The sequence below is a fragment of the Sphaeramia orbicularis genome, chromosome 9 (genome assembly GCF_902148855.1).
Source record: "Sphaeramia orbicularis chromosome 9, fSphaOr1.1, whole genome shotgun sequence".
Taxonomy (NCBI): domain Eukaryota; kingdom Metazoa; phylum Chordata; class Actinopteri; order Kurtiformes; family Apogonidae; genus Sphaeramia; species Sphaeramia orbicularis.
Window position 1 is genome coordinate 35,496,621 of NC_043965.1, and position 13,593 is coordinate 35,510,213.

The 13,593-nt window shown below is 37.4% G+C and overlaps 1 protein-coding gene across 4 annotated transcripts; it reads right to left on the minus strand.

Moving 5' to 3' along the window:
* Positions 1–1,746: 1,746 nt before the first annotated feature.
* Positions 1,747–13,364, minus strand: LOC115425906 (ATPase family AAA domain-containing protein 1-A-like). Of its 4 annotated transcripts, none has more exons than XM_030143763.1 (10): positions 13,263–13,364; positions 12,127–12,374; positions 11,801–11,899; positions 11,597–11,717; positions 9,930–10,130; positions 9,481–9,587; positions 9,276–9,365; positions 8,107–8,157; positions 7,697–7,872; positions 1,747–5,035 (listed from the first exon to the last, which is right to left on the minus strand). In XM_030143763.1, the coding sequence occupies exons 2-10, from the start codon at positions 12,298–12,300 to the stop codon at positions 4,906–4,908; spliced, it is 1,149 nt and encodes a 382-aa protein (XP_029999623.1). In that variant the 5' UTR covers positions 12,301–12,374; positions 13,263–13,364; the 3' UTR covers positions 1,747–4,905. The 4 variants fall into 4 exon arrangements, with proteins under 4 accessions (XP_029999623.1, XP_029999624.1, XP_029999625.1 ...); XM_030143764.1 differs by having other exon boundaries at positions 13,259–13,338; XM_030143765.1 differs by having other exon boundaries at positions 12,127–12,342; positions 13,259–13,322.
* Between the last annotated feature and the right edge of the window lie 229 nt (positions 13,365–13,593).

Consider the following 13,593-nt stretch of genomic DNA (forward strand, 5'->3'; position numbering starts at 1 on the left):
TGATGGAAAAAAGGTTGAGCCCGTCAGACCAGCACTGAGAGCTGCTGTACCAACAAAAGTGAATGTATGTGCGTCTGAACTCTCCTCTCCATGGGAAGTCTTTGACATCTCCAGCCAGCTGTGCTGCCGGGGAGAGCATCCCTCCATCATGTTTATTGACTGGGAGCTGTCCTCTAATTGAAAAGAGTTGAAATACAGACTTTCACTCTCCCTCCCTTTTCATGAATAACTCATCAATAGCTTTATGAATAACTAATCAATGAGTCTGAGTCAAAGATCAGACATGCATCCTTGCAGAACTTATTTGGAGGAAAACACTCTAGACTTTGACTCATTAAAGGGTGAAGTGTAAATATCACTGTCTTTCCATACCACAGGCAACAACATTTATCCGCACTTATTACCATCACTTAAGCCCTAAATAAATATGTGTCTCTGTTAAAATACATAGTTCGTGTGGAAATCCCAAATCTCATACACACTCTGAGTTTTACATAAGATGAATGGGCTTGGACTGACCTTGAGCTGAACACTGTTTTGTCGTCATGAATGCTGGTGAGTAAGCTGCTGTATGCATGTGTGGCATGTAGATATGGGATGTGCAGCAGTGCCTTTATGTCGAGAAAAATAGACCTTTTCCTGTGAGTAAATGTTGACTTCACCCACTGTCAGCCCTTCATGACACAGACTGAATTGTGATTTAGCATCACAAGACTACATTAAATAGAGTATTTTCTAGTGTTGTAACAGTGGAGCAAGGTTACTGCCACAAAAGAAGCTAATACATACTACATTAAAGATTCCCCTGCTTAAGAAAAGAATATAGATAAGAGGTTATATGTTAAGCTTATACTAATACTGTATCTGCCTTCCACAAATTTAGATTCAGGACCCAAAATGGGTCATGGAGCTCACCAAATACACAAGTAAGATACAATAACCATAAAATATGTGAATTAATTTACCTGATTAAAATAGAAGAAGAGGGTTTGTAAGTGTTGACTACATATAAAGCCCATATGAAATACAAAGTACTAGTCTCAGTAATAAAATATGGTACAATACAAATGTATGATGTAAAACATGCACAAAAAAAGAGACTTCAGATATGATGTTTTGCAGCATAAAAGTCACTCTGTCATATGTTTGTGTATGATAGTATTTAAATATTCTGTTTTATGTGTCTATTACTTGCTGGCAGTGGTGTTAGTATCAGTCCATGTTAGAAGTGAGTGTTAATATATCTGTGATCAACGTCCTAATACTGTATGTTAGCCAAATTTCATTTAGTCAGGATTATTTTGTCGGTGGAATGTGTAAAAATGTAGATATGACAGCAATTTGTGATGTATTTTTGGAAATTTGGATCTGGAAGAGACAAAATATTTTGGTATTGAGCTGAAAAAGTTGTTTAATGTATTTATTTTTGTTTGGAAAATACTCAGAGCATAATTTCTTAACTGTTTGGCTGTCACAGTCCTGTATGAATTAATAATGGACCTTTAATTTACAACGTAAGCATTCAATATAAGTTGAGTTTTGAACCACATATTTAACTTCCCTTTGTATACTCTGCTGGGCATTTTTATCTTCTTCTTAATGCCAGACACATTGACAATTACTTAAATAGGCAAGGAAAATTGAGCTTAATCACTCAGTATGTATACTGCATAACGTGGCTGTACAATTTTGCATTCTTATAGAATACTTTAAGTGGGAAAGAAGGTAGTAAAAGGCTACACAGGATGCAGGCGATCTCGATCATTTATTATCAAAAAAAATGAATGAAACATGTAATAACATTAAGGTCCAAGTCTGAATTAATTAACAATAAATAAAAATGTCACAATATTAAAACAAATAAATAATAGAAATGCAGTGTAAGTGAGCAGATCAAGACAATGTTCCTAACACAGAGATTAGATGTTGGTGTAGAGGCTGAGTCTTTACCACTATCAAACTGCACTGCAATATGAACACCTGCCAATTCTTGAGGTTTCTCAATTATTTAACATGGTTTTGCATAACCCTCATGAGTTGCTACCTCTACAATTCATGACCTTAAAGCACTTTGCCAGACGTCTATTAAAAACTCAGACCATAACCTCAAAATTGTTTGGCTGTCAGCGAGTCATTAAAAGAGGGCTTATTAGCAATGCAAGGCTGTAGTTGAATACCAGAAGTAGAGCTCAAGCAAATATCAACTGAGTGGAGAAAGTATGAGCTTGAGTTTGGCCAAGAATGGCTTATTAATGCATGCCTAAAGGGTACAGGACCTGTTGGCAAAAGCTGGACCAGTTACAAACAGAAGACAGCCACTCATACTGGTATTCAACAGTAAATACATATCGCATATAAAAATCAGAATGTTGTTTTTACTATTGGTGAACAGGCTGGACTTTATCTACTGTGAATTATGCTATTTGTTACATTCATGATAAACAGGGACAAGACGATGGCAAGCTTGTTGAAATTCATGCAGAAGTAAGTGAGGTAACATTTCACCGGCGAAAAGAGGACATCTTATCTCCAGTGTGATTCAGAAACACACTTTACATCAATACCATTTAACACATAGTACAGAACTCAACATCATACTGTACAATAACAGCAAATGGACACTTTTTATATACTTCGCATCTGAAACATTATGGATAAATGAGTGCTGTCACTACTGTAGGGCAGCGTTTACAGAAGCACTACCTCTCTCCAATAAGGGGAACTGATACCTGTAAGCTGCAGTAACTGTGACACATATTTGTTTACTTGGCAATGTTTTGACCTTTAACTGTCACCTGAGGTGCTCTAATGAGAGCAGATGTCTAAATATTGCTAAATAAACCAATAAGGGAGACACAAGCTAGCATGCAGGGTTCCCTAATTCATTACCCCTCCTAATCCCATAAAGCTGCTCTAAATGTGAGCAGTACATGCAGACGGGCGATAAATTAAAGGGAAAACCGATGTAATGTGTTACACAGGAATTGGGAAGAACAGCTTCAGTGCTCCTTGGCACTGATTCTACAAGTCTGCGGTTTCAACTGGAGGGATGAACAGCATTCTTCCAAAGATATTCCCTCATTTGGTGGTTTGATGATGGAGGTGGAGTGTGATCAAACACAATGGTACAAAATCTCCCATAGCTGTTCAATTTAATTAGCGTACTTGTCAAGCCGTTAACTGACCATTTATGCCCTATGGATGGGGGGGTGCTGTCATCCAGGACCATCCATCAGGTCCTTCCTTTGTCACCCATCTGTATCTGAGGCTTCACAGCGTGCCTCTGTAGAAGAGCAGTGAAGCTACAGTGCCACCATGTGGTCATTTCTGACAAGTGTGTTCTGTGTGGTACAAAGGTTGAGAGACCCCCAAACAGATCCATGAACACATGTTGAGACCATATGGTAAATAATGAGGCTTTTCAGACAGAGGGAGGGAAGAAAAGCACATCACAACAGCCTCCACCTGACATTCTGACAGTCAACTCTAAGTATCTGAATAATTTTAAAGTCACTGCTGCAGTGAAGTGAAAATAAAAGTGACAGTTGTGTTGCAGCTGTCACTCTGTTTTCATGAGTGAAACATAAAACTTAACAGGGATTCACAAATAATAATGTCACAACAACCATGATATAAATAAAAACTCATCTGTGCTAAATTGCTCCAACAGTGGGAACACAATAACAAAAGAATAACCTATAGTTTGTAATCATTTTGCTTACGTTCCAAGAATTTCACAAAGCAGCACAGACTGAAATCACTGCCATCGTTCACTTCTTTAAAGACTTCAACTCTAATACATTTTGCTGCCAAATTTATAAACAGCTTGACATTTATAAAAGAGCAGTTGAAAGTTGAGCTTTTTTTTTTTTTTTTTTTTCAGCAATTTAGTCACAGGGTTTATAAAAGGTTATAACAGCATATTTTACTGTTGCTACAGATTCAGATAAATTCCACTGCAGTTTCTCTTGAACAGTTTAAGTGGTAACTATTTTTCCACTTGACATTTGCATGTTGCGAAACCTGCCTTTGTCTGGAAGCACTAACTGAACGCTCTCAGACATAACTGATAACAGGTCGTGTTATACTTCTGCAATTTCTGTCAGCTTGTTCCTGCATTTTGAAAAACCAAAGACTCTTAGAATTCAAACAAATGCGTGGATAATTTGGCACAAACAATGATCACAGCCCTGTCATTTTCATTAGAGCTGCCACTGTCAGTCAATCTGGCAGGAGAAATCAACAATGTGAAGAAGACGGAGCTTTTCATTATTTTCCTCTTTGATGTTTAGACACAGTGATTTACGTACAGGATAATGTTCGATTCTTCGATTCTACTGATATTGCTGTAATTGAAACAGCAATTTCTTAGCTGTTAGGAAACGGCTGGAGTGATTTGCAGAAAAACCTTGTGATTAACAACACCAGTTTGCCAAGGATATGCCTTTCTTCCAATGTGCTTGGATAATGCCACTTGAGAATGATTGAAATTCCAAATATTTAGTTACACGTTTGGACAAAAAACTGATATGCAAATCAAGCAGCGAACCACACTGGTCTGAAACTTATGACCCCGGGGACTTTATCCCTTTAGTTCCTTCAGAAATGAATGGACGAATACACCATATCCCTGTGGTGAGGTAAGAACTTGGTTTTGACACGATAAAATAAAACGCATATAATTGTTACAGTCCACTTACTCCAATAGAACTGTAGCTGCAGATTTCTGAAAAATATTCTAATATGTAACAGGAGTGTGCTGAAAGTGAGCATGCTCAGAACAACCCTTGCAATGTTTGGCTAATGGCTTATCCAACTGCACCTCTCTGTGGAGGAGTCTCTTTGAGGCCAGTTGGACAAAAGTGGAGAGCGATGGGTTTGTTATTGGTGCTGTACGGCTGGTATTCAATCCAGGGGAACCTCTGAGATGCTGGGTAACATGGAGGCTGTAGCACGTTTAGACTCGTTCATCTTGTCGAGGCCAAAGAGGAGGTCCAGCTGGGTGACTGGCCGCAACCTCTCCTCATCTACGGGTCTGAAGCAGTAAACACAAGAGGTCAAAGGTCATGCTCATGAGTAAAAATCGTCAAGTGAGTTTACCTATAAGCACTTTTGAAAATAACAAATGTTTACTGTGTGCTTTAAAGGGACAACATCTACATCATAATACTGGAAGGTCTCAGAGCATCTGTGTGTGTGTGTGTGTGTGTGTGTATAATGGCACGATTCTGACAAATTGAGGTGATTTTACTTGGCCAGTTTGGTACCTACAGTTGAGGAATAGTTCCATCTCCACACTAAATGTCTCGGCAAGTTGATAGGACCAATATTTTCGGAGATATTAGTCATTTTGGAATACAATAGCCTTACAATCACGAAAGCGCAGTACCACGCTGCATGACGGGAAATGAAGTTAAAAAAAGGAATGCTGCATTTACTCCTGCAGTCCCGACATAGCGGTATTAACATTGGCACCTGCAGCCATATGGCCTGACTGACATTTGAGAGACAGAGAGAAAGAGAGATAGACTGATATATATATATATGTATATGTAGAGAAAGATATAGTAAGGTACGTCCTGGTAATCCCCCCCCCCAATCTTACGAACTATTCACCTCCCACCTACGTCCGTGTCCTTCGTGTGTACCTCATAATTTCACTCTACAAGTGCGCCTGGGTAATAATACTGGAAATTAATTGTTGTTTACATTTTCAAGAATGACTTGCCAAACTATTTTTATGTCACTACTTAAAAAATATAGACTAACATCTTTTCCCAAAAGTCTGCTCTCCCCAGCATAAAAACTACCACCTCTACAACCCATGGTTCTCCACAGGTCACAAACTAGTATATCATAATACTGGAAGGTCTCAGAGCATCTTCCTGTGTGTGTGTGTGTGTGTGTGTATGTATCTGCACGATTCTGTGAAACTGAGATGTTTTTAACTGGCCAATTTGGTACCTACAGTTAAAGAACAGTCCCATCTCCACATTAAATATCTAGGCAAGTTGATAGGACTAATGTTTTGGAAGATATTAGTAATTTTTAAATACAATAGCCTTACAATCACGTTGCTATGCCCATGACAGTTGACGGGAAGCTCAGTACTGCACTGCCTGATGGGAAACGAAGTTAAAAACAGGAACGACGCATTTACTAACATCAGTCCCTAGATATTGGTATTAATATGTTAATTGTCATTTGAATTTTAAAGAATGATTTACCAAACAATTTTTATGTCAGTACTTATAAAATATAGACCAACATCTTTTCCCAAAAGTCAGCCCAGAAAAAAAATGACCACATCTAGAACCTGTGGTTCCCCCCGGGTCAACACACTTGTATTATTATATATTATTTAGATAACATCATAACGCAAGAAGAAAAAAAAACACAAAGCCAGAATGTGGCCCTCCTTACATTAGAATAACAATCAAAAGGCTGCACTGCTCAATACAGCTACAGAGCTGGACTTTGTAAGTTACCCTTCGCAGAATCTAAAAAAAACATTTGGACGTACTTTAGATTTTGGTCTGTAGATGGCCAAACAGTGGATAATAACAGTAGATAAACCTGTATACAAGCTACACTCAGACAAACCATTGTTTCTGGCAAACTTCAGACTACTGTGGACCCTTAGATAGTATTGGAGCGTAAATGTGTTCTTTGTATTATGCGGTCTTTGCTACCAACACCAGTACATGTGTCAGTGCCCAAAGCAATTTACTGTAGGTAATACTCTGACTTATGCTCCAGCAGATATAAGAAGTGTAGGAGAATCACCGCACAGCTCACTTGCAGCATCCATGCCTTATTGATTTTGTAATGTGTAGGTACAGGTCTTTTAAAAGATAAGATTATCTAAGTATTTATGACTGTTGCATCAGTTTTGCTGTCTTCTAGAGAACATGTGTAAAAATAAATACATAAATGGAATATCTAATTGTTCTGAGACCTGGTCCCCTTTGGATTTTAAGATGGTGTGGGATGGATGGATAGTAATGGTTGGTCAGTGGATCTGATGGGACTAGAGGTAGAACAGATGAGTTCTGGTGCCAGTCGACGCTCACACAGGGTTCTTTTGTGAATGTTCCGGCAGTGCCTCTTGAAAAAGATTGTGGTTGCTTGGTATCAAGATTGTTAAGAGCTCAGCTACGGGTTTAGTGCTCGGAGTGCTGAAAAGTAAAAAATATTTTTCTTTTAGAAACAATGCCCTCCTCTGAGATGTTGCAGCAGTCACTTAGCAACAGCTGAAAACCAATTTAAACCAATGTGATGCTTCGCCTTTATAAAAGATTAGATACTTTTACATCCCCCAGTGTAATGACATACTGAATTCTGAAAAGATGATGAATATAAAATTATTTGAATGCAACTGATTGTTTGAAATCCATGAACATGCATCCATGTTTTATAACAATCCCTACAACATTTAATGCCCCTTCCTTTAAATCCTGCTCTGTGTTGCAAAAAGTCTAAAGTGTTTTGTACAGAAAACTGAAATAAATAATTTGTGAGAATGTTTAAGTTTGAAGTGAGAGAAAAACACATAGGCATCAAACATAATACTGATAGCACACAATCCCACACTTCAAACGTCAAACTTTAAAAGGCAGGTATTGTAATTATATAAAAAGACGCTCGGAAGAAATCACAGCTCTGAAAGTTGTGGGTGTCTGAAAATGAATCATACTTTTCCTCCTCCTCCTCGCTGTCCTGCAGCTGCTGTGCGATCTGCCTCATCTGCTCCTTACGGACGTAGTCTCGGACTCGATACATGGCGGCATCACGGCAAAGCTCCCGGAGGTCACTGCCGGAATAGCCTTCTGTCTTCTCAGCGATGTCCTTGAGATTTATGGCATTGCTCAGCTGAACAAGGGGAAGCAGGATATACAGTTAGGAGAATGAAAGGCTGTTGGTGGTCTCTGGCTGCTTTTTCTAGCTGCCAATCAAGTGCCAACTGCTTATGGGTGATTAGTTATTTTAATGTGATTTGACAGTGAAAATACAGGTGTGAAATGGTCTCTGAAAATGACAGATGACAGCAAAGAAGAGAATTATCTTTTTCACAGCCACCCTCAATGAAAAGGAATCCCATCTTACATTTTCTCCTGCTAAAATTAGCCTCAGGATGTCCTGCCTTTGTCTTGTGTTCTAGAAAAAGAAAGAGATGACAGCTTTTCTTAATAAGAAATAGGACACTTAAAAGGATCAAACTGGAATTGGACACACATATGACAAGCTTATTGTCCTAAAAGTCTGAAAAACTACAGTGAAATTCAAGATAAGGGAGTATGAATCTTCACTGGTCTCATGATTTGATTCCATTATGACTCACTTGTTTACAATTTTTGATGCATCTCAATGACTCCCATTCTTAGTTTTCAACAGTATTGCACATGGCTCTTTTTCCTCAATTAACAAATGTAGTCAAGTAACTTGAACTCTCCTTATATTGATTACAACTGCATCTTTTCAATGGAAGTATCTGAGGGACTAAATGTACATGTCGAGATGTAAATGTCCAGCGGCAGCATGATTTAATTACAATGTCTGCATCCTCATGCATCTCTGAAATAAGACATTTGAAGGGGTTATATATTGTACTGGTATTCCAAACACACAACAGCAGAGTAAGTTACACAGCAGAACAGACAAACAGCTATCCAATCCACCACTGAATCAAGACTATGTATCCACAGACTGTATCATTCACTGAATAATTATAAACCCCATTGTTTACACACATCTGTACTTTGGTATCAAGTGTTCTCCATTAAAATAAAAAAAATCTAACTTCACTCTTTTCATTTAGAGCTGTATCTAGTGGTGAAAACAGTGCTTCTTCTTTTTCTCTTTCTTTGACTCTAAAGGTTAGTAGTTCCCATCTTATCTCCTCTCATCACTTCCTGACATTTTGATCAAAGGCCCCATGGTGTTAGTTTTCCACAAGCTGTGAGTCTGTCAGAGTGTCTCACTACTTCCTCTAGTGGTCACATAAATCTCTGGTCTGTCACTGTGAACAGATTCACTTCATATCTCTACAATCCAATACATTGACGTCTTTGACATAACTTCACAGCTCTTTATTCTCAACACTCTAATGATATATTTTGGTAATTTTTTAAAAATATTTGAAAGTAGAAATACAACAGGAAGCCCTTTTATACACCTCCATAATGAACATAAATCTTCTAAAATATAGTTTATACACTGTGTATACATTTCGAGTCAACAGACACAATGTATGTGCTTGTGTGTGAAGATCTTACCGGTAAGCCCACATGAAAAGTGGTTGGCATCCTGCGGAGAATGGCTGGATCCACATCTTGTGGCCTGTTTGTAGCTCCCATAACCATCACCTAGTTGTGAGACACAGTAAATGAGTCTGCTGTGAAACACCTGCCAGGTACATAATGGCTTTCTAGCATTCTAGTCTTGTCTTTTTACCCTGGAGACATGGAAAAAGACAGATACCTGAGTGGTTGAGGATGTATCAAGGCCGTCCCATAGGCTCATGAACTGGGCCTTCATCATGGCTGTAGCTTCGTGGTCTAGGCTGGAGCGGTTCCTCAAAAATGACTCTAAAATAAAGGAGCGCGAAAGAGACAGCACTTAGACAAAACTCATTTGCTTGATAGACTGAGGCTAATGGTCTGAATTTAGTTTGGGTTATAAGAAGGATAAGACTGGTTTCCTTATATATTAGTCTGATATGCCTTTTTAATAAAAAACGGATTGCTGCCTGTTATGTCATTCTGCACCATCATAATGGAAGGGGCTTTATGATTAAATATGGCAATTTCAGAAGCAGCAATCTGTGAAAACTTTATAGAGCTGCTACCCAATTAGTTACTACACTGGTTTCAAATATTAAAATGCTAAATGTCATGAGGTGATATTGATTTTCTGTTAGGTACACTCACCAATCTCATCAATGAAAATGATGCAGGGCTGGATTTTTACAGCCAATGAGAAGACGGCAGCAGTCAGCTTCTGTGATTCACCATACCACATGTCTGTCAGCGTGGAGGCCTGGAGGTTGATAAACTTGCAGCCTGAGGCTCTGGCTGTTGCCTTAGCGATCATGGTCTTCCCACATCCCGGAGGACCAAACAATAAAACACCTGCAAGAATAAAATCTAAATATGTATCTGTAATGTTTTATTGTTTATAAGTCTGAACAACAGTTGTATGGTAGAGAATGGCATCTGGTACCATTTCAAGTTTTCAGAAATACCAGGGCTATAAATCATAAATGTGTTTCTAAGGGAAAGACCTCCTACATAAAACTGAACCGAGGTATTGTTTTAGTTTTATGAGAACATATGACTCACTATTGGCAGCTTTCAGAAGGATTTTTCAAACTTTTTCTGACGTCCTTTGTTTTAACACTTGTACAAGTGAAAAATTGGCCCAGCTCTAGGAGTCCGTTCTACAAACATTCTTTATTACAAGTTATGTGATTAAAAAAAATAAAGCTTGGAGAATCACAAAGGAACAAGATTCCCAAAGCAGCTAATTGTAGAGGTTGACTCATCCTCTGCACAAAGCTTTGAGTCAAACCATAAAAAAAGTACGCATTTTTTAAAATGTGATTATCCGCTTTAATCATGCCAAGGATTAATCAGATGATTTTCTGGCACAAAGTCCTAGAAGAAAGCATAATTCATTGGCTAACTTTCTAGCATTTATACAAAAGAGACTGGTTCACACACAACTCATAAAAGGCTTCAAACAACTTCTAACAGAGTTTACTGGCTTCTAAAATTGAGATGATGACAAAAAATATAGCCACAATATATTAGCTGTGTAGTTCAAAAATGTGGGCCTGCAGTGGATTTGGAATTAAATAATGGAAATGATCAAGTTTTAGGAGCCTAACTGTACATCTTTCACTAATACTTTGTGATATTGGCTGATATGAAATTTCTTTTTTTTTTTTTTTCAGAGCATACAGTTCTAAGACTCACAAAAACATTTATGTGCACATGTGTAGTTTATGTTGCTGTTGTATTCAACTTATTTATATTTGTAAAAAACAGAAAAACATTATATATATATATATATATATATATATATACACACACACACACACACATATATATATATATATATATATATATATATACACACATACAATATATAATTTTTAGATAGATAGATAATTCATTCAGCAGAAAGACAAGCCTTCTTTTTTTACCATAGGCTTTGTATTTTTGTTCTATACATATATTCTAAAGAAAAATAGGCTAAAGTGTCAAATTCCTTGTTTATGTGTGCATACTTGGAAAATTAATCTGACTTCTTTTCGCGTGCCGCAAAATATCAAGTTTAAACTTTATTTTGTGAAAGCAGAGTTAGCAAAATTAAACTGCAAAACTATAATTATCTTGCTTACATTACATATGTCTGTTTCAGACAGTATTCATATTTCAATGTATAAGCAATAAATATTAAATTTAAGCATTAGTTGTTTACAAAAGCATTGTATGATACAAAATATTTAATATGTGTTAACACTTCAATACAGTCTGGTTGTTGGCCTGTAAACAGTATATAATTGGACATAACAATACAGAATAGATGGTACCTTTCGGAGGTTGAAAGAGTTTGGATCCAGCCAAAAGGTGTCTTTTCTGGAAAGGCAGGATGACTGTGTCTTGAAGCTCATTTATTATATCATCCAGTCCAGCTATATCTCTCCAGGTGACCTGCAAGAAAACAAAGTACCATGAGTACAGTTCTAAAAGATAAAGTAATCTTAACAACACAGGCTCAGGGCTGAAAATGTCACCTTCATTGTTTGTGGATCGACGAGGTGAGATGCAATGTTCATCTCATACTCTGTGAGGCTGACCCCCTCCACGCCGATCCTTTTCATCAGCTGTTCTGCCTAAAGAGAAAAGATGCAGCCCTAATCTTAAGACATACTGGTTAATGCAAAGACAGTATACATAAAATGAGCACACAAATCAGTATTTTTATCTACTTGATCGTATCTGTTTACTGATTGCAGAAAATATGAACAAATAAAAAACTACATCTTCACCTCACAGTTAAATCAGTACTGAATGCACACCACAGTTCTGCAGTTACATTATCTTTGCTGTACTTTCTTACCCTTTTCTTGGCTTGATTCTTTTGTTTATGTGTAGGGTCCATAGCTTCGACTACCCATTTAATGCTGTAGTAGGTAGCCGCCCCGAAAATAGTAAGCCTCAACAGCATTCCAACTACTTCACCCCTGGATAGAGGCCGCAGCAGGGCCTCTCTGGGAAGATCTTTTAGCAGCATCTCCAGTTGAGGTCAGTCCATTGGCTTGATAACATGAAAGAGCTAAGTAGTAAGGGGAATGAGTCAGGCAGGACCTGGAGGAAGACAGTATATAATTCATTTAAGAACCAGTGGCAGCCTTTCAGTATAGCTTATAATTCTGTCAAGTGCAAGTATAGCCATCCTGCTTAGTGTGAAATATCATTAAAAGGTGCATGAGATTGTGTCATTAAGCCTTTTACTTTTAAGTTGCTGATAATTGAGTACTTACATAAGAAACACTGAAATTAAGTAGGATGAAACAACTTTTAACTGACATAATACAATATCTTATTGCTTGATAGTGATGTTCAATGTTTATAATGTATAATGACCACTATTATTATTGTCTAACTGAGAATAAAATCTGTTTTTATTAGATTAACCTGACCAAGAGCAGGATAAAGAATGAAACAACTATTAATATATTTAAGGAAAGACATGAAATCACACAGTATCTACAAATGTCCAATTAACATGAAATATAAGAAGGTACAATTTCTACAACTATTTCGGTGTAAAATTAGACGCAATCAAACTAATTAAGACGACTACTTTCTTGATGTCGATGACGCAAACAGGTGTAGACCAGCAGTAATATGCTAAATCCTGTATTAAGCTAACTCCTGTCTCTTACCTGTACCAAGCGTATACGACTGAAGCTACAATTAAAGTCGATATTAAAGAGAAAGGCGTTTGATTACGTTGGGTAGCAAACGGTTCCACATTTTATAAAACGAAAATTTATTCAAATAAATATTTTAAGTTCATTTCTTAGCATCCCCAGAGAATAAAGCTAAAGCTAAATCAGCTGTCGGTTGTAGCAAAGTGTCACTTCACAAATTTGGTTAAAACCTGTATTTTCAACAGTTCTTGAACAAAAGGAGCGTATAAATACAACAAGTCTCATAACATAAGCTAAAATACTAAATTGTCTTACTTACTAAATCCGCATCAATGATACAATGTGACGAAAATGTCAAAAGCAAAATACTAGCGTCGGAGGTGCACCGCTGTTTGAGCCTCGGGTAGAAACAAACACCATAGGTTTGTTTTGTTCCTATATTAAACTGTACGTCGCACATTTTGCCGCTGGATGGCAGTGTTTACGTTCATTCAATGTTTGTATCAGCACCATGGACAGCAGCTGCACAACTGTGACGAGACACAATACAAAAAGGTTAGTAAAGTGAAAATCTTTGAGTAAAAGCACTAAATGACACACCAAAAGTCAATGAATGAAGTGTGCAGTTTGGTGTGGATTTATTATACATC